Genomic DNA, 19,909 nt, shown 5'->3' on the forward strand with positions numbered 1-19,909 from the left:
GGAGGCGGGATGCCCCCTGCCCCCCGCTGGGATTCAGCCCCCCCCCCCCCCCCCCCCCGCCCTGAGTTCTTGTCCAGCCCGCCGAAGGAGTCTCCAGCCCCGGACGGAGGGCCGGCCTGGGGTGACCTTCGGGCCGCAGGCTCAGGCCAGTCCAGGCTTGGCTTCCTGCTCTGGGCAAGGCAGGGCTGGGAAAAGGGTCGGCGAGGGTGGAGGCGGAGCCCATGAAATTGACAGACCTGGAAACTGACCAGATATGGGGGGTCGGGAGAAGGGAGGAGCCGTGGCTGGCAGGGCTGAGAGCCTGGAAGGGGAAGGTAGGGCGCCCTGGACAGTCAGGAGGGGTTGGGGGGAGGGGGAAAGATCATGAGCTCTGGTCTGGGCATGTTGAGTTTCAGATGCCTGCTAGATGTCTAGTTGGAGCTGAGAGACTGGAGATCAGCAGAAAGGTTGGGCAGAACAGGGAGATCTGAGAATCATCAGCCCGGAGACAGTCATCCAATCCATGGGAGCTGATGAGATCCTCTGGGGAAGCGGTCTAGAGGGTGGAGAGGAGAGAGCCCAGGACAGTGTCCTGGGGGCACCTATGGTTAGACAGCTTGACAGATCCAGCAAAGAAGACAGAGGAATGCTCAGAGAGGGAGGAGGAGAATCACTGGGTGTGGGGGTGGGGGGTGTTCTGAACACCCAGGAGAAAAGCATGATGGAGAGTGTCAGAGGCTATAGAGGGGTCAAGGAGAATGAGGGTTGAGAAAAGGGAGTTGGATTGGGCAACTATGATCGTTGCAGGGGTTAAGATTGTAAGGGGTTAAGAGAGTAAGAGGAGAGAGAGTGGGACCTTCTCCAGGTTTGCCAGAAAAGGGACAATAATTGGGATGGAAGGATCCAGTGAGGGTGTTTTCAGGATAGGGGAGACAGGGCATGTCTGTGGGCAGTAGGAGAGAGTGGGGATGTTGGATAGTGGTGAGGGGGGCTGAGATCTGCTGGAGGAACTGGGATGGAATGGCGCCATGTGTACATGGGCTTGCCTAGCACATAGTAGGCACTTAATGCTTGCCTGTTCACTGATTAGTGGAAAGGCTAAGCCATTTTAACCAGAGGGGAGTGGGCCCAGGGGGTGGGGAGGGGAGTGGGCCCAGGGGTGGGCAGGGTTGGGTGTGAAAGGTGAGTGGTCTTTTGACACACTCTTGCTCTCTTTCTAGGAGTCTGGTCAGAAGGGATTGGATTATGTCCTTCCCTCCAGGGTTCATAGTGACTTTATGTGGTTAGACTCCTAGAGCAGCCCATGAAGTGGTCTTAAAAGATGTTTTGATAATAGCATTTCAGCAGAACTGGTTTCCTTTATAACCCTATGGATTTTATTTTGTGCTTCTCTGGACTGACTGACAGAGAAAAGTTAAGACCCCCTGTCCTAGACAGACGCTTCAGGCGCTGACCACGGTAAGGAAGGACAAGGAAGGACCCTGTGCTCCGAATGCTCTTCAGTAAACCTCCTTGCCATGTGCCCTTGTTGAGGATTTTGTCCTTTCCTCCTGTGAATCGCAAGGTCACAGATAAGCCAATAGACCAGAAGATAACACGGCAGGGGGAGCATCTCCAGCACATGCTGGGGCCTCATTCGGGGGAGGCCATTTTACATTGTTAGCTTGAGAACTTGCACAGGGTCAGTCCCTTCACAGCGCAGACCCTCACCGAGGGATCTGAGCTGGTGGGAGGGGTGGGGGGGAGGCAGGAGCTCCTCCCCTAAGCCTCAGGCTCCACACGTTTGCCCCAGGCTGTCCAGCTTCTTCTGACTGGCCTCTGGGGAGGTGACTGCTGCCTTCTCCTGCCCCGGACCCCCTTGGCAGCAGCGCTTCTTCTCTGGGAGGCCTCAGTTTTCAGAACTGTCAGCAGCCGGCCCAGCGAGTCCCGCCACCATAGAGATGAGACGCGTCGGGCCTAGAGCGTCTCCAGGGCTGGGGTGGGGGGTGGGGGGGGAGACGCCGGCGCGCACGCACGGGCCGCGCGTCGTAGGCGGCGCGCACGCACATTTTCTTCGCTCTATATGTTGCGGGCGTAAGCCCGCCCCTGCCGCTGACGCAGGCGCAGGCGCGCACGCAGAGACGCAACACACCGTCACGCACGCACGCACGCCCCCACGCACGCACACCCCGAGGCACCCGTCCCGTCCCGTCCCGTCCTGTCCCGCGAGCGTCGGGAGCGCGCGCGCCAGAGAAAGGGGAGCGATGGCGGCTCCGCTGGGCCGCTCCCGAGGCCGCTGACGAGGCGACGCCGCCGGGGCCGGGGCTGGGCCAGGGCCTGCGCTGCTGCCCAGCGCCCGCAGGCCCGAGCATCGAGGCGAGCCGGGCCGGGGCGGCCATGGTGAACACCCGGAAGAGCGCTCTGCGCCTCCTGGGCGGGAAGGCGGCCGGGCCCGGGGCCGGCGGGGCCGGCGGGGGGGCCGGCGGGGCAGCCGGGTCCGGAGGCGGTCACTTCATCTCGTCCCGCACGCGCTCCTCCAAAAGCCGCGCGGTCGGGGCCAAGGCGGGCCCGGGGACAGCGGCGGGAGCAGGAGGCGGGGACTTGGAAGACAGCCGGGTAAGAGCCCGAAGGCCGGCCGGCCGGCCCGCACTTATGGAGCGCCTGCTGTTTGCCAGGCGCCTCGCGGGCCCGGGGCGGAGGGGGAACGGGAGCTCCCCCGGGCGAGGGCGCCGCCTCTTTCCCCCTGCCCCGGGCTGTGGAGTCAGGGAGACCCTTTTGTAGCGGGTGCCCCAGGACAGCTTTCCTCAACCTCCCCCAGGCGCAGGATCCCGCCCCCTCCCCCACCTGTGGCTCCAGGCAGAGAGCTCTGAGGCCAGCCTTCCGCTGCTGCCCGTTGTCCGGGCGGGACCACTGAGGCTTCGAGGTCCGCGCCCGTCACTGCTCGCCACCCCACGGCAGGCTGCTTCCGGCCGCAGACCCGGTGGCGGGTCTTTTGTCTTAATTCCACGCAGCCCGGGATCGGAGGTGGAGGAGAAGGGGGCAGCTTGGACTGGCGAAGCGGCCCCCGGGAGGGCCGGACTGACCCCCCCCCCCCGATGGAGGAAGAGGGGGAGGGAGGAGAGGAGGGGGAGGGTTAGCAGAGCCGGCCCCGGGGGTGCACCTTCTCAGTCCCGGACTTCTCCTTGTAGTCACACACAGCGCCGGCTTTCCTTTAAAAAAAGAAACACGTTCCTAGTCTGTTGTGTAGCCCTCCTGACAGCCGGCGCTTGATCTCATTGGGTCCTCACAACCGCCGTGGGACGGAGGGACTGGTAGCCAGGCGAAGTGCTTTCCCCGGGGTCCCGCGGCAGGATTTGAACTCGGGGCTTTGGTCCGTGGGCCCCGTGGCGGCCCCAGCTTTCCTTCCCTCCGGAGTCCTTCCCGTGCTTTCCTGGGTTCTGCTTGTCGTCATCCCTCCTGGAGGGGTACCCTCTTCACTTCCAGGGATTTGCTTTCCCCGAAAGGAGCAATTTGAAATTCAGAGAAGGGTTTAGCCAGCGCTGAGGAGGTGACCAGCCTGGGCCGAGCTTGCCGGTTTCTGCCCGGGGAAGGTTGGGAGTGGCATCCGGGCCAGGGGCATCTGGTGTGCCGGACCGTCTAGGGGTCGTTGCAGTAGTGAGTTGACTCTGGTTCCGGGCTTGGAAAGGGGGCGGTGCTCGCAGCAGCTGGCAGCGCAGAGTCAGGGCCTGGCTGGGGCCGGCCAGGGGCTTCCAGGGTATCGGCGCAGGGTGCGAGGGGCAGCCTCAGCCAAGTTTGCGTGCCAGTTTCTCTTCTTTGCAGTGACTCGTGGTTTTTCAGGTGGGTGTTACAAGTTGGCCACTGCTTATTTTAACGTTTTTATTTTTTCCTGTCACCGTCATTTCCTGATGGGTGTCGATCCCCTGCCGGCTCCCAGGGAAGGGAGAATCAGCGAGGGGCAAACCCCAGCCTCAGCAGAGTTAAGCCACGTGGTGGACCAGTGGGCCTTTGCGGGCAGCGTCCCACTCCCAATCCGCCTGGACGAAGGAGGAGGGAGGCCGCTTAGTCATTGGGAGCTTGCAACATTCTCCTCCAGTTGTTTTATAATTATTGTTTTGCTGGTTCCTGTAGTTCTGTGCCAAAGGAGTGCCTTCTTCAGGAGACCTTGCCTGCTGGTCCCCCTGAAGTCACCTGAGGCTGACTCTTATTTATCTTCTCTGTTCTGGTGTATGCATCTGTCTCCCTCCTTAGAAAGTCAGGCCTGTTTTTGTTATTTCTTTGTGCCCCCTCTTGACCCCTGCATCCTCTTCTTTTTCCTTGAGTCCCTCTCCCTCTTCTCCTCCGCTGGGCTAACCTCGCCAAGTCTCAGCCTTGGGTCACTCCTACCGGCCTGGGTCTTTGGTCCTACTCAGACGCTGCTGAATGAAAATGGAGAAGACCACGGAACCGCGTTGACGGAGACCATGAAGAGTTGCTGTTCCGTAATCTCCACTGGACCCTCGCTGCCACAAGGCAGTCTGATTACCCCTTCCTCATGAATTCATGATCCCACTCTCCAGTACCACTCTCCCAGACTTTTTCATCCCTCCTCCCACCTCTTATAGCTCGTCCTGTGATTTCTTCCTTCACCCCGTTTCATGTGAAGAGGTGGCCACTCTCTTGACCAAGGCTAATCCCTCTGCTTATTCCATCCCCCCTTTCATCCCCATGCTCACTTATCTTCAGGTTCTCCTTGGCTGCTTCCCTTCAGCCTGCACACAAGCCAGGGTCTTCCCTGTCCTCAAAAAACCCCTTAATCCTGCCGTCCTCACGAGCTATGGTCTTCCGTCTCTTCTCCGTTTCCTGGTGAGAGTCTTTGAGAAGGCCGACTGCATTCAGCACTTCTACTTCCTTTCCTCTCACTGCCTTCTAAAATCTCTGTGATCTGGCTTCCGACCCCATCTTTCTACCAAAAACTGCTCTCTCCAAAGTGACATGGAATGTCTCAGTGGCCTTTCTCAGCCGTCATGCTCCTTGACCTCTCTGCAGCCGTGGACGCTGGTGGTCGCTCTCCCTTCCTGGATACTCTTCTCTCCTGGTTTTCAGGATATGCTTCTGTCCTGGTTCTCCTTCTTCTCTCTTCTTGGCTGGATCCTCATCAGGTCAGTGCTCTCACCTGGGCCCTCTTCTCTTCTCTATGCTGTTTCACTTGGAGATTTCATCAGCTCCCATGGATAAAGTTATCATCTCATGCAAAAGACTTTCAAATCTATTTGTCCATCCCTGACCTCCCTCCTGACCTCCAGTCTTACATCTCCAACTGCTTTTCAGATGTTGAAAACTTACTGTTGAGTAGACATATGAAACTCAGCATGTCCCAAACAGAGCTCATTATCTTTTCTCCAAACCCTCCTTTTCTGAGCTTCCTGATTATTGAGAGCAAAAGCAAGCTTGTAGCCTCGGTGGCATCTTCATGTCACTCTCCTCTCCCTATCCAGTATGGTGCCAAGATCTGCCCGATTCACCTCTGTGGCATCTCCAGTGCACCCTCTCTTCTCTGACCTGGTCCCCACCTGGTGCAGGCCCTCATCACCTCAGGCCTGAATTGTGGCCATAGCTACTAGGGAGGGGGGATCTGTCTGCCTCAAAGGTCTCTTTACTGCAGTCCTTCCTCCACTCACAGTGCCCTTCTTACTTTCAGATCCTGTGATAAAGGTGGGCTCCCCGGAGTCTTCCCTTCTGAATACTTTTCTAGGCCAGCTGTCTTCTTTAGATTTAATAATAGTACCAGCTAATATTTACGTAGTGCCTCCTATGTGCCAGGTATCGTGCTAGGTGCTTTACAGCGATCATTTGATCCTCACAACAGCCCTGGGAGGTCCATGCTGTTATTATCTCCATTTTACAGTTGAGGAAACTGAAGCAGAAAAGTTGTGACTGACCCAAAGTCACTCAGCTAGGACAATGTCTACTTCCTCATGGAAGATGCCAGGCCCTGTGCAGGGTCTTAGAGTTCTGATGTGGTGGCTCAGTGACCCATTGTGGTGAATTGAATTTGTTAAAAAAAAAATCTCTTTACAGTTAATTTCCATTTTTATCCGTCTTTTGCCTCTTCTTAGCTTCATCTTTAATTACCCGTGGGATAATTTTGCTTAGTCTCTTGTCAGTTCATTTTTTCCTGCAGTGTTCCTCACTTTTATGAGACAGTGCTGTTGATAATCTTAACGTTAGGCTTGACCGAGGAACTTATGTTTCTGAGACAGGTGCTGGCTGCCCTTGGCCACAAGAGAAGCATTTGCTGGTTGAGACGGCTTTTCAGGTTCTTTGTTCCTTCCTGTTGCTGGTTGAGGCCGAAACAGTTAAAATTCTTTGGGGAGTGATCTCCTTCTGGGTCAGCGTCTGCCCTTTTTTCAGTTTCCCTTCTTTTCCCCGTCAACAGCTCATTTGCCTGGATTTGGTTGGCGTTTTGTCAGTCGTGGGCCACGTCCTATTTTCATTCTTTCTTTGAGTTTTATACTGATTTTGCTTTTTGCTTGCACAAGTCTGTTGTCTCGCCAGAATCAGCCATGTTCTCAGTGATGTGCTTAGATGCTCCAGATGGACTCTTTCCTCACAGAAAAGATCAAGATCCTTCTTGATCCAAATAGAGCCCAGGAGGGTTTTGGCCTCATTCCTTCCTCCGGGTCTACACTGGCGCAATTTTGCCCACTTCTGCATTGAAATCACTCTACTTTGAAGTCTCGCTGGGTTTGATTTAGAGAATCATCTCTGGCTCTTTGTCAGTGGCTTCTCTCGTGTTGGTGTGTTGCGTTATGAATTAGTCTTGTGCTTACCGTGGTCACTCCAATATGAGGGGACTGAGCATCCCATGCAGTGATGTTTCTTGTTGCCTTGCGATACACATGACAAAGCTCATTTGTTTGCCTTTCGAGAACCTCAGAACTGTCTCCCTTTGATTTTATGTCTAATATGAATGTTGGCACTGAGGTACTTTTGTTCTTGCAGCTGATATGCCTGCCTACTTCTCAGTCATTGGCGGACATATACATTCAGAGGATCTTGTAGTGTTTGGAGGTGTTCTGATGGTTGAGTCCCCTCTTTGGGGAGCCTTTCCCGATCCCTCCACTAGCTGGAAGTCTTTTGCCCCTTCTCTGACTCTCAGTGAGCTCTTGGTCTGGATTCTGCCGTTGTCCCCACTCCTCTTTGCTGCCTAATGGGAAGCTTGTTGTGGACAGGAACTGACCCTCCGGGTCTTTGTAGCGCCGTGCCCTGGTACCCATCCAGCCTGAAGGTCTGTGGATGGGGGGAGGAGTGGGGCTGTATAGTCTCTGTGAAGGGGGTATCCCTGACTCTGCCTCCTTCGCTCTGCTTCTCTGAGGTCATCAGTGCCTTCACATCAGATGGCACTATAATATTCCAGTGCATTTGCTTTGGTCATCTCTCAGTCTGTGGGCACCAGCTTTGTTGTGGGTTCAGAAGTCCTCTCCTCTCTTTGTTCTCTGTAGGTCAGAGGCATGCAGAGGGTCAATAACTCTTTGGGCCTAGTTCCTAGCTGCTTTCCAGAGTGGCTGGATCAACTTTGCGGATTTTACTTCTCAATCACCACTGCTCCCCCTAGAAAAAAAGAAGAAACCATTGTACACAGGCTGTATGGTCAGGAAAAGTAACTGTGCATGTTGATGGCTAGGCTGTTCTTGGCTCCATCAAGAGTTCATTACTGCACCTGTCTTCCTGCATCCTCTCCACATTTTTTCCCCCTCTTTTTTTTTTTAAACTTTGTGGTTCTACTTTCCACCTCTCTGATTGACAAAGTTGCTTTAATTTCATTTAATTTAAATTAACAGAGTTGCTTTAATTTCCATTTCTTTAATTAGTGATTTGGAATGCTTTTCTAACTTGCTAGCTTGCATTTCTTCTCTTGAGAACAGTGTTCAAATCCTTTGACCATTTATCAGTTGGTGAAAGACTCTTATTATAAATTTGGATCATTTATTTCATTATTTTGGAAATGGGATTATTATCAGAGAAACTTACTCTAAAGATTTTTTTCTCCAGTTGATCTTCTAATTTTGTCTGCAGTAGTTTTGTTTGTGCAGAAGTTTTTAATTTTATGTGCTCACCATTGTCTGTTTTATCTCCTGTGACCTTCTCCATCTCTTGTCTGGTCTGAACTACTCTTATCTCCATAGATGTGAAAGGGAATTCCTTCCTCGCTCTCCTGATTTCTTTGTTATGTCACCCTTTCTGTCTAAATCACGTATCTGTTTGGAGTTTTGCATGGTGCTCTTGGCTCTACCAAGTCTCTGCCAGACTGCTTTCCAGTTTTCCCAGTAGTTTTGGTCCTGTACTGATGGTCACCCCGGTAGCACCCCAGGGACTCTGGGATTGTCCAGCACTGTGCTCCTGGGTTTGTTGGCTTCTCTGTCTTGGGTACTTTATGTCACCGATTGGCCCCTCTTTCTTAACCAGGACTAAGGAATTTTGAGGATTATGGCTCTGTAGGATGGTTTGAGATCAGGTCCTGCGGGCCCACTGGCTTCCCACTTTTTTTTCCCATTAAGCCCTGCACTTTGGGAAAATGACTTTAGAGCGGGGCAGGCAGACCAACCAGCAGGTTATTGCCATAGTGTAGGGCCCTTAGGTGGTGCCATAGTGCATGCATCTGGAATCAGGAGGACCTGAGTTCAAATCCAGCCTCAGATACCCTGGGCAAGTCCCTTAACCCTGTTTACCTTAGTTTCCTCCTCTGTCAAATGAGCTGGAGAAGGAAATGGCAAACCACTGCAGTGTCTTTGCCAAGAAAACCCCAAGTGGGATCACCAAGAGTTGGACACGACTGAAATGACTGAACAGCACCGAAGGTGACAGATGATGGGGGCCTGAGCTTGAGTGATTGCAGTCTGAGTGGAGATGTCTTAATTATGTGAGGCACGTGGAGGAGGGGAGTTGGGGACAGCCCTGTGGTTGGGAGCTCAGGCTCCTGGGGGGTGGAGGAGTGTCAACAGTGAGAGGGAGGTTGGGAAGAGGGGAGGGTTTGAGGAGGAGGGAAGAATGCTAGGGAGTTCTGTTTTGGCTAAGTGCTGAAAAGGCTGTTTGGTGATTGCTGGTGACTTTGGAGAGAGCAGGTTCAGTTGACTGGAGACTGGAAGTCAGATTGTGGAGATTTGAGAAGGGGCCTCGGTTAGTTTATCTAAGAGGAGGAGAGATGCAGGATGCCAGTGGGTGTGCTTGGATCCAAGGGGAAGGTGTTATTTGCGGTTCCACATTCCCCCGCCCCGGGAAGGCAAGAAAAGTAGAGCCTGTTACCAATATGTATAATCACGCAAAAGAAGTATCTGAATTAGCCATATGTAAAAAGATTCAAATAAAACGTAAACAAAAAAAGCAGTCCCACTTTGCTGTGCCTTCTGAGTCCGTAGGCGCTCATCAGGAGTCCTTGGACTTGTGGTTGGCCACGGTGTTGATCAGTTACTAAAAGCCTTTCACAGTTGACTGGTAACAATCAGGGGGCTGTGGCATAGATTCTTCTCCTGATTCTGTTCCCTCTGCATTACTTTCTTTCCCAGGTTTCTTTAAGACCATCCCCCTTATCATTTCTCCCCACAACTTGTTTAGCTTGCCCCAGTTAAGGGATATCCCCTCAGTTTTTGAGCATCTGCCACCACAAAAAGTGTCTGTAAATGTTTGTGTACATAAGAATTCTTTTTCTCTTTCTTTGCCTTCTTTGAGGTATAGAGCAGTAGGGATATTACTAGGTCAAAGAACTTTCTGGACACATGGCTGGACCATTGCTCTGCCTCAGTGCCTTGGGGGATCTATTTTCTCACATCCCCACATGAGGTTACCGAGAGACATGGGTGTGTTTTTTTTGTTTTTTTTTTTGGTTAGGCGATGGGGTTAAGTGACTTGCCCAGGGTCACACAGCTAGTAAGTGTTATGTGTCTGAGGCCGGATTTGAACTCGGGTGCTACTGAATCCAGGGCTGGTGTTCTATCCACTGTGCCACCTAGCTTCCCCACGGTTGTGTTTTTACAGGCATCTGGGAAGAAGCCAGAGACAGAATGAGGAAGACAGAGTACAGTTTTGGACTTTGGATGCCTTCTCCTGTCATTAAGTTCCCATTCCGGTGAAATTTTGAGGACTTTGCCACCATGCCCTGCCCCTGTGGGCATCTTCTGCCTTCTCCTTTCAGGCGTAACCTACTGTGGGGACTCTCTTCTGTGTTTGTGTCCCCAGCACTTAGCCCAGTGAGTGTCCTTCAACAGATGCTTGATAAATACTTGTTGTGGTTGACTTTGCTGGAGAGGCTTGAGGAGGTAGGACCCCAGGTGCATGGAGAAGAGTTTCCTTGGTGAAGAGAAAGCCTGCCACTTGTAGGTAGGCAGGGGGAGAGCAGTCTGGGCCACAGGAGAGGAGGAGGGCAAAGCAATGCTCTCAGGGAATGGCCTCCGGTTTTTTTTTTCTTTTATATTAATTTATTTTTAGTTTTCAACATTCACTTCCATAAGCTTTTGAGTTTTACATTTTCTTTCCCTCTTTCTTTTTTTTTTAAATTTTATTCATTTATTTTGATTTATCAACAATCACTTCCGTATGCTTTTGAGGTGAAAATTTTTCTCCCCCTTCCTCCCCCCCCACCTTAGCCAAGGCAGCACACAATCTGATATAGGCTTTACATTTACATACCCATTAAACGTATTTTCACATTAGTGAAGTTGTAAGTAAAAATTAAAACCAATGGGAGGAACCATCAGAAAGATGAAACAAAACTCAACAGAAGGTAAAAATAAGTGGTAGCAATTCGACTTCCATAGTTCTTTTTTTGGATGTGGACAGCATTTTCCATCCCGAGGCCTCTGGAGATGTCTTAGATCCTTGTAATGCTGAGAAGGGTTCAGTTTAACAATCTTAGTCATTGCATAATGCGGCTGTTATTGTGTACAAAGTCCTCTTGGTTCTGCTCACTTCACTCAGCATCAGATCATATATAAGTCTTTCCAGGTTTTTCTGAAGTCAGCCTGCTCCTCATTTCTTATAGCACAGTAGTATTCCATTACATTCATATACCACAGCTTGCTCAGCCATTCCCCAATTGATGGGCATCCTCTCAATTTCCAATTCTTTGCCACCACAAAAAGAGCTGCTATGAATATTTTTGTACATGTGGGTCCTCTTCCCATTTGTGTGATCTCTTTGGGATACAGCCCTAGAAGTGCTATTGCTGGATCAAAGGATATGCACATTTTTGTAGGCCTTTGGGCATAGTTCCAAATTGTTCTCCAAAATGGTTGGATCATTTCACAACTCCACCAACAATGTATTAGTGTTCCAATTTTCCCACATCCTCTCCAACATTTATCATTTTCCTGTTTTGTCATGTTGGCCAATCTGATAGGTGTGATGTGTCACCTCAGAGTTGTTTTGATTTGCATTTCTCTAATCAATATCGATGTAGGGCATTTTTTTATATGACTATAGATGGCTTTAATTTCTTCATCTGAGAACTGTCTGCTCATACCCTTTGACCATTTATCAATTGGGGAATGGCTTGTGTTCTTATAAATTTGTCTTAATTCTCTCTATATTTTAGAAGTGAGATGGCCTCCATTTTTTAAGGGAAGTCAGAGAGAGGTCCTTGGATGAGAGGCTAGGGAAAAGAGTGGATGAATAAATACCTGTTGAGTTGAATCTGTTGAATTTAATGTTAGACAATCTTTTTGAACATAAATCAGTCAGTCATTAAATATGTAGTGTACCAGGTACTGTGCTAAGAACTGGGAGTACAGAGAAGGACCCTGCCCTCATGGAGCTCCCAGTCTAATGGGGGGGGTCATCATTCAGACAGCTCTGTATAAACACGCTGTCTGCAGAATATATTGGAAATAATCAGCAGGGGGAGGCACTGGCATAAGGGGAATCAGGATGGGTTTTTAGCTAGGATTTGAAGGAAGCCAGGAGGCAGAGGGCATTCCAGGCATCGGGCACAGCCCAGAGTCTGGAGATGGAGGGTCTTATGGGAGGTCAGTGTCACTGTATTCAACAGTACTTGGGGAAATGTAAAGTGTAAGCAGACCTGAAAGGTGGGGAGTAGGCAGGTTAGGGAAGGCTTTGAATGCCATACAGAGGATTTGAAATCTGATTCTGGAAGTAACAGTGAGCCACAGGAGTTTATTGAGTAAGGGGGTTGTGACATGGTCAGATCTGAACTGTAAGAAGAAATGAGGAGAGACCTGCCCCCCGCTTCCCCCTTCCCCCCATGGCCTGCACCACGATGGTGGCAGTGTCCCAGTTGAGAAGAGGCATAGAAGGTAAAATTGACAGGCTTTGGTAGCAGACTGGTTATGGGGGTAGGTGATGGGGAGGATGGTGGTGCCCTTTAGGAAGAAAGGAAGGAGAACGATCCATTTTGGACATGTAAAGTTTACTATGTTCTTTGGATATCTGAAAGGCAGTTGAAAGTCCAAGCCTGAAAGTCAGGAGAGAAAAATTTGAGAATCATTTGCACAAACAATAGTTGAATCTATGGAAGCTGATGAGGTGCCAAGTGAAGTAGGCTAGAGCAGGGCTTCTAAACTTTTTTTTTTGGAGGCAATTTGGGGTTAAGTGACTTGCCCAGAGTCACACAGCTAGTAAGTGTTATGTGCCTGAGGCAGGATTTAAACTCAGGTCTTCCTCACTCCAGGGCTGTTGGTCTATCCACTGTGCCACCTAGCTGCCCCCTGAACTTCTTAAACTGTGGGTTGTGACTCCATGGGGTCTAGAGGGAGAAGAGAAGAGGGCCCAGGACAGAGTCCTGAGAGCTGGAGGAGGATCTGGCAAAGGAGACAGAAGGACCTGTCAGAGAGGGAGGAGGAGAACCAGGGGAGAGGGAAATCTCGAGAGAAGAGAGCAGCCAGGAGACGAGGGGGATTGACAGGGTCAGAAACTACACCGAGGTCAGGAAAGATGAGTCTTGAGAAAAGGCCATTGGACTTGGCACCTAAGAAATCACCGGCAGCCTTGGAAAGAACTGTTTTTGTTGAAAGATGTGGTTGTGAGCCAGACTGCCGAGAGTCTGGAAGGGAGTGAGGGGAAGTGGCCGCACTGATTGCAGTCAGCCTTTTCAAGGAGAGGGGAAAGGTGCTTAGATCGTGTCTAGTGAGGGCAGTTGGACCAAGGGAGGGCTTTTTGAGGAGGGAGAAGACACGACCATGTAGGTAGGAGACAGGGAGAGACTGAAGCTGTCTTCAAGAGAGTGGGAGTGATTGGAGGAAGAGGGATGGAATGAGATCCTTTATGCCCAGAAGGGCTTTGCCTGGATGGGGAGAAGGAACACCTGGCTGATAGGAGATGAGGAGGAAAATCTCTGTGAAAGGCCTTGCTGTGCCGGGCCCAGAGCCCACGTGAGCCTGTTCCATTTCATTTGAGGTGTGTGTGTATTGCTTGTGAGCCGTGATGGGGACATTAGTAGCCAGGAAGTTCACCAACTGGAGAAGGTCTTGGGATTGATTGCTTCCTTGGCTTGGGTGGGTCTGTGGCTGAAGTTTGGCCAACTCACAATTAGAGATCTTGAAACACCTGGAAAAATCTCATTGGATCCTCATGGCAGTCTTGGGAGGTCAATGGTATTATTATCCATATATTAAAATAAAAGAAACTGAGACAGATGGTGGGGAAGTGACTTTACCAGGGTCATACAGCCAGCATGTGTTGGAGGCCAGATTTGAACTCTGGCCTTCCTGTTGCCTCTGGGATCAAATACAAAATCATTTGGTGTTCAAACCCCTTCTTAACATGGCCCCCTCCCACCTTTCCAGTCTCCTTACACATGGTCTCCTGGTTGTCCCATGAATAAGATCTTCCGTCTCTCTGCCTTTGCCCACGGCTGGAATGCTCTCCTCTTCTGCTGCAATTGCTGACCTCCCTGGCTTCCTATAAGTCCCCACTAAAATGCCCCCTTCTACAGGAAACTCTCCTTAAGCCCTCCTCATGCTAGGGCCTTCCCCCATTAGTTATCCCTGTTTATGCACAGGGCTTGTTTGTATAGCTTTGTTTGCAGGGGTCTCCCCCATTAGATTGTGAGCTCTGTAGGGCAGGTACTGTCTAATGCCTCCTTTTGCTTCCCCAGCATTTAGCATGGTGCCTGGCACACAGTAGGCAGTTGATAAACAATGCTTGTTGATTAGCTGACCCTCAGTCTAGTGTGCTCCCACCACTCTCCCTCCTTTCCACATATCATGTGAAGAGGAATGGAAGATCCTTCCAAAGTGGACCAATGATGGTGGTTTTAACTTATCCAGGTCCCTTCATAAAAGCATTTGTTCTGTAGACCTTGGCTTCACTCAAGGACCTAGAAGGCCACTTGTGGCCTCAAGGGAGCACACATATTCCCTTTTTTGATACTAGGATCAGTCCTTTTCTGTGCTAAAGTGCATAGCCCCGAACTTTTGAATTTGTCCTTTCCTTTTCCAAAAGCAGGTTTTAAATGAAACCTGCGGACTGAATGTTTTGGTTTGTTATTTTTACTCTAGCAAAGTTTTACTCTCGTTTGTTGTGTTTTACTCTAGCAAAGAATTAGCTCTGCTTGAAAAATTCGTAGGTGGGATGATCAGCTCTCCAGTAGGATTTCCCTTCCTTGTGGCTGAGGTGGCTGGTTGTTTGGCTCCTACTGCGGGGCATTTCTCAAAGTAGTGTGGTTCGTGGTGCTCTGAGGGCTTCCAGATGTCTGCTGAGTCAGTGGCAGCCAAGGGCCTTTAATCGATTTTCCAGCCTAGCATGGCACTCTCCGCTGTGCAGTAGGGTCAGGAGGGCAGTGAACCACAGTCAAGATTGACCTACCTTATCCTAGAGTTGGCTGTGCTTGCAAACATACATCGGACGATGGGTTTTGGCACGTTGTTTACCATAATCTTAGAGCCTGTTCTTGTGCTTTTGATGCGAAACAAAAAAATGATCATTCCAGAGGTTGAGAGTACAAATGTTTCCTGAGTTTGCTCCTTCTGTGGGACTTGGAGGTTCCAGCTGAGAGCTAGGAAGGAGCTAGTGCCTTCTTGACTCAGAGCCATTTACAAACGGGATCCATTGGTCAGGAATAGATGCTCTGAAGCATGAAGAACCATTACATTGGAGAACTTGGGAAGCCCCCTTGATATTAGTCCATAGGAACCTGCCCCAGATGGTGTCCTGCCCCTTTGACCATGGCCTTCTCTGCCAGATGACCGCAGTCTGGAGTTTGCTTTGGCACCTTTAAAGGCCAGCTGGGCGAGCTCCTGGAGGCAGCCTGCCTTCCTTGTGTACGTGACCCTTAATTCTGTTGTCTGTCTGTTCTGCCTCCGTAGACACATCTCGATTACGGGCACTCTTGGATGGGCAGCTGTCCCACTGCACATTGTAATGTGGGCAGTAGAGGTACTTCATGGAACTCTTGGTCTTTCCTGTGCAGTGAGACCTTCCTCCAGAGGGGCCACAGCTCTCTCCCAGGGGCTCTGCCAGCTCCAAGCGTTTGATGCAAACAGTGCAATGTCATTTGCAGACTAGAGTCACCTAGAGGAGCTGCCCATCCCCAAGCCCTCTTCCACTTGGACTTTGAACTGAGTCTCCATCCTGGTGGGGAGCGTTCACCCTTAGCCATTGGATGTCTCCCCCAGTGCTTTCCCTTGCCTCCTGATTATGATCAAAGGACCATGGAACAGAGTTATTGCTGCAGGCACATCTGCCTAGGAATCGTGAATGATTCTGTTGTCTGGACGGGAGACACTTTTTTGGAAGAGAGCATTTGTTCTAACAGATCTCATGCTTTTTCATGATCAACTGGAAGGAAATGTAGTGGGATCTTGTGTTGGCCATGGCTCTCAGTCAAATACCAGGCTGTGATCTAGTGTAGATGATCCCTTGTGAAAGCCCACTGGTTTGTTCCCTCCTGATAGCCTGATTGGGTAGGGGTGTATATGTGTGTGTGTGTGTGTGTGTGTGTGTGTGTGTGTGTGTGTGTGTGTGTGTGTGTGTGATCATCGTGCACATTGATGAAAGAATCACTCACAGGGCTGAAGGAAATCAGAGCACATTGAAGTCTTGAGTTAGAATTGCTCAGATTTTCTTGACTCTTTTTTTTCCCTGAGATTTTTAAAAAAACTTTTTTCTCCCAATTAACAAGCATTTCTTTCCTGCCTGCCCCTCTACCTCCCTTCCTTCCCATTGGAAAAGACAAAACCAAACCCTTGTAACAAATATGAATAGTCATGCGAAACAAATCCCCACTGGCAGGCCTAGAAAGGGCCTTTCATTTTGTATCTTGAGTTCTCCCCCTCTGAGTTAGGGGGCTTCTAGTCATTGGTCCCCTGGGATCGTGGGTGGCCATTGAATTGGTGAGAGCTCTTTTGTCTTTCAGAGTTGTTAAGAGTGATTAATGATTGTGTTCACATAGTCTCTGTGTGTATCTTGATAGATAACTCCCAGTGATTTTGGGCTCTCTATAGTTATTTTCAATGGGATTTCTCTTCCCGTATCTTCTAGCAGGGTTTTATTGATAACATACAGAAATGCTGTTGATTTATGTGGCATTATTTGATGTCTTACAACTTACCTGAAGTTATTAATTATTTCAGTAGCTCTCTCTTGGGTTCTCGATTCTATTTTTTGTTTCCTTTGTTTGTACTGTTGATGTCTTTTTCTTGCCTTATTGCTAGAGCTTGCATTTCTGACACCATGTTAAATAGTTGTAGTAATGATGGACAGCCTTGCTTTACCCCTGATCTTACTACGGAGGCCTCCATTGTATTCACATTACAGATTATGTTGATTTTTGGTTTTAGATCCATACTACTTGCCATGTTAAGGAAAGCTCCATTTATTCCTTTGCTTTCTAGCATTTTTAATAGGAGTAGATATTGTCAACAGAAATGGATTTTGTCAAAAGGTTTTTCAGTGTCTGTGAATATTATGTGATTTATTCTTTTTGCTATTAATATGTTCTATTTTGTTTACATTTTTCTTAAGCAGAACAACCATTTGAATGTCTCTTGACTATGTGGTAGGCCCTCAATAAATACTGATTTTGAAAGAACTTGGGAATTTAGAGAGGTAGAAATGAGGAGGTTGGACGTTCCAAGAATAAGGACAGCCAGTGCGGAGACGAGAGGATGGAAGATGGCCCATGTGTAGTAGTGTGCACACCACTCTGGCTAGGCCGTTGAATGTGGGAAGAGGAGCAGTGTTTGCTAAGGGCCACTTGGGGCCAGACTGGAATGAGCTTTCTGGACTGACTAAGCTGGGAGTCCCTGGGATTTGGAGTAGGGTCTGCATTGCCAGACAATCCCTTTGGAATTTGAAGAGCCTAAAGGCGAGAAGACAAATGAGGAAGCTTTGCAACAGGTGGTGAGGGCTGGAAAGAGTTGCTAGCTGTGTGTGGAGACATGAGATGGATGCTGCAGGTAGAAATGACAAAGTGGGGTCACCAATGAGGTTCCTGGAAGTGGATAATGGATGGTGGGGAGAGAGGGATGTTCAGAGGATGGGTGAAAGAGAATGAATCCTCTTCCAAGTGTGTTGAGCTTGAGGCCTCTGGGATAGCTCTTAGGCAGGTGGTCATGAGTGTGCAGCGTTTCAGAGACTGATTGGACAAAAAGATCTGAGTGTTACCTGTGTAGAGGTGATAATTAGACCCCTGACTGTGGGCGAGGTCGCCGTGAGAGAGTGAGGAGAGAGGAGAGAGGAGGGCCCAAGACAGAGCTTTGAGGGGGTGTGAGATGACAGAGGAGCCAGCAGAGGAGTCTGAGAAGGAGCAAGCCATGAGACAGGTGGGACAGGAACCGAGGGAGCATCTGGGAGAAAGGGGGGGTCAGCACTGTCCGATGCACTGGGGAGGTTGGGGTTGGGGACAAACTGTTGTTACATTTGGTGATTAGAAAATCTTGAGTAACTTCGAGGGGAGAATTTCTAGTGTAGTCGTGTTGGGTTATGCATTGTAGAGGGTTGGGAAATGAGAGAGAGGGAGAGAGACAGAGAGACAGAGGGTGGGGAGGTGAAGGCAGAGAGTAGGCAGCCTTAGGTGCCATCAAGGTAAGAGGGAACTCCAAGGGATGGAGAGTAGGGAGTCTTGGGACGTGCGTGTGTGTGTGTGTGTGTGTGTGTGTGTGTGCGCGTGTGTGTGCGCGCGCTCGTGGGCATGCGCAACAGAGCAGAGACCAGGAGACAGGGACAGGCTGGAGATGAGAAAGAAGTGAAGCCACCAGGCTGGAGTAGACAGCAGGGCCCAGGTAGAGACTAAAGGAAGAGAAGACCGGGACTTTGAGATGGAGGGGTCAGGTGATTAGAGTTAGCATCTACTTTCTCAGTAAAGGAAGGTGGGTTAGGGTGCTAGTAGAGAGAAGGTTTGTAACAACCTCTACGGGAAATGAGACAGACAATCAATTTTGGGAGGAGTCCAAGAAAATTGCCTTGCTATGGCAGGGCCAGCTGTCTAGTGCGGGGAAAACTGCCTCTGAAATGTTAAACATATAGAAAAGCCTGTTGGTGGAACATACTGAATAGGCAAGAATCTACAACTGTCAGAGACAGTGACAACTGGATCCAAGAAACCCAGTAATCATGGTCACCTGGGGAAGGCCACCTTCTTTCACGTGCTTAGCTGAAATGGCTTTGTAGCATTTGGGCACATAGTAGTGATAGACCAACATCTTTGCAACACTTAAAAAAAAGATATTGATGCCTTTTGTTTTCATATTACAATTATTTCTGGCTATATTAATTGATATGTTTTCCCATGGTTTTCTGCATTCTTCATTTTAGTAATAATATTCCAATAGCAGTCTTTTATTACATGTGTAATTTGAATTGTACTTCTACACATTTGGGCTTGAATAAATCAACATCTTAATTTTTTTGGCCATAGGAATAATTAACAAGCATACTTTGTTTTATGCCATAGTTATGTAACTAAAATTGTTATTCTGAGAGGTGGGAGGGACCATATATCTCTCATTTTGCAATGGAAGACAGAGACCCAGAGAAAGTCGCCCCCCCCTTTTTTTTGCAGATGCTTTGAAACATTTTATCCTTTGTGGGGTCCTGGATCTGTGGGTGCTGCCAGAGACCCCTTCATTCAGTGAGGTGATCCCCAAACCCTGCCTGATTTCTTGGCAAAGGAGATGCCAGGCACTTCCTGCCCTCTGACCTGGTTCCTCTGTGCCTGGGTGTGACTTGACTGTCTCCACTTAGTCTGTCCTGATCCGCTTGGGCCCTTTGAGCTGCTGATGCTTCCCCCTGGTTGTGCAAGGAGTAGGGAGCCTCTTTCTTGTGATTAGCCCGAGGCAAACAGGTTCTGTGAGAACCTTATATGCTGAGAGATAATCTCCTGGATGTGGATTCTGGCATGGGCAGTCAGTCCCTGGGCAAACTGGCCAGGCTTGCCAGAGTGGAGCCTGCCTGCTAGGTGCTAGATGCTTTACAAACATTAGCTCTGGAGCAGTGGGCTCCAATGTGGGGTCCCCAGCATTCCCTCCCGAGTGAGCCTGAACCAGATGAAAATGTCATTGGGAGGTGCTTCTCCAAATCCTAAAACTAGAGTAGAACACAGGATAATGTTACTATGTGGGCCTGCAGGGAGCTCGACACCCCTGCTCTTGAGTGTTGATTTGCTTAAAGGTCAGTTATTAATCCTTTTATTTAAAAAATTAAAAAAAGAGAAAATTTGGAGTCAGTGCCTGGATTTGAATCTTCTGATGATAGTTATGACCTGTCTGACCTGGGCAAGTTCCTTGGCTCTCTGGACTTCCTTCTTGCCCTTGGGTAAGATGAGAGCCTTGGACCAGATGGCGCTGAGGTCGCTTCCATTCTCAGGAGCCAGGGTGGTTCCCCTCTGTGCTGCACATTTTTGTACATCGAGTCTCCTTCAGGATCTGACAGGTATTTCTTTAAATGTTTTATTAAGCAAGTCTGAAGATAGTAGTTATTTGCCTTTTTTTGAATGTATCCAGTGAAACAGAAGACTAGCAAAGAA

The 19,909-nt window shown here is 49.6% G+C and overlaps 1 protein-coding gene across 3 annotated transcripts in view; it reads left to right on the top strand.

Moving 5' to 3' along the window:
- The first annotated feature begins 2,127 nt into the window (after positions 1 to 2,127).
- ATAD2B (ATPase family AAA domain containing 2B) overlaps positions 2,128 to 19,909 on the top strand; it is a 100,684-nt gene continuing 82,902 nt past the window's right edge. For 2 of the 3 annotated variants that reach the window (XM_020977985.2, XM_020977986.2), the window contains exon 1: positions 2,130 to 2,574. In XM_020977985.2, coding sequence (XP_020833644.1) covers positions 2,356 to 2,574 — 219 coding nt within the window. In that variant the 5' untranslated portion in view covers positions 2,130 to 2,355. Of the gene's footprint in view, positions 2,575 to 19,909 lie in introns of all 3 variants that reach the window. The other variant, XM_020977988.2, reaches the window with a different exon arrangement.

Source organism: Phascolarctos cinereus, unplaced genomic scaffold (assembly GCF_003287225.1).
Source record: "Phascolarctos cinereus isolate Bilbo 61053 unplaced genomic scaffold, phaCin_HiC Scaffold_2;HRSCAF=192, whole genome shotgun sequence".
In the NCBI taxonomy this organism is placed as follows: Eukaryota; Metazoa; Chordata; class Mammalia; order Diprotodontia; family Phascolarctidae; genus Phascolarctos; species Phascolarctos cinereus.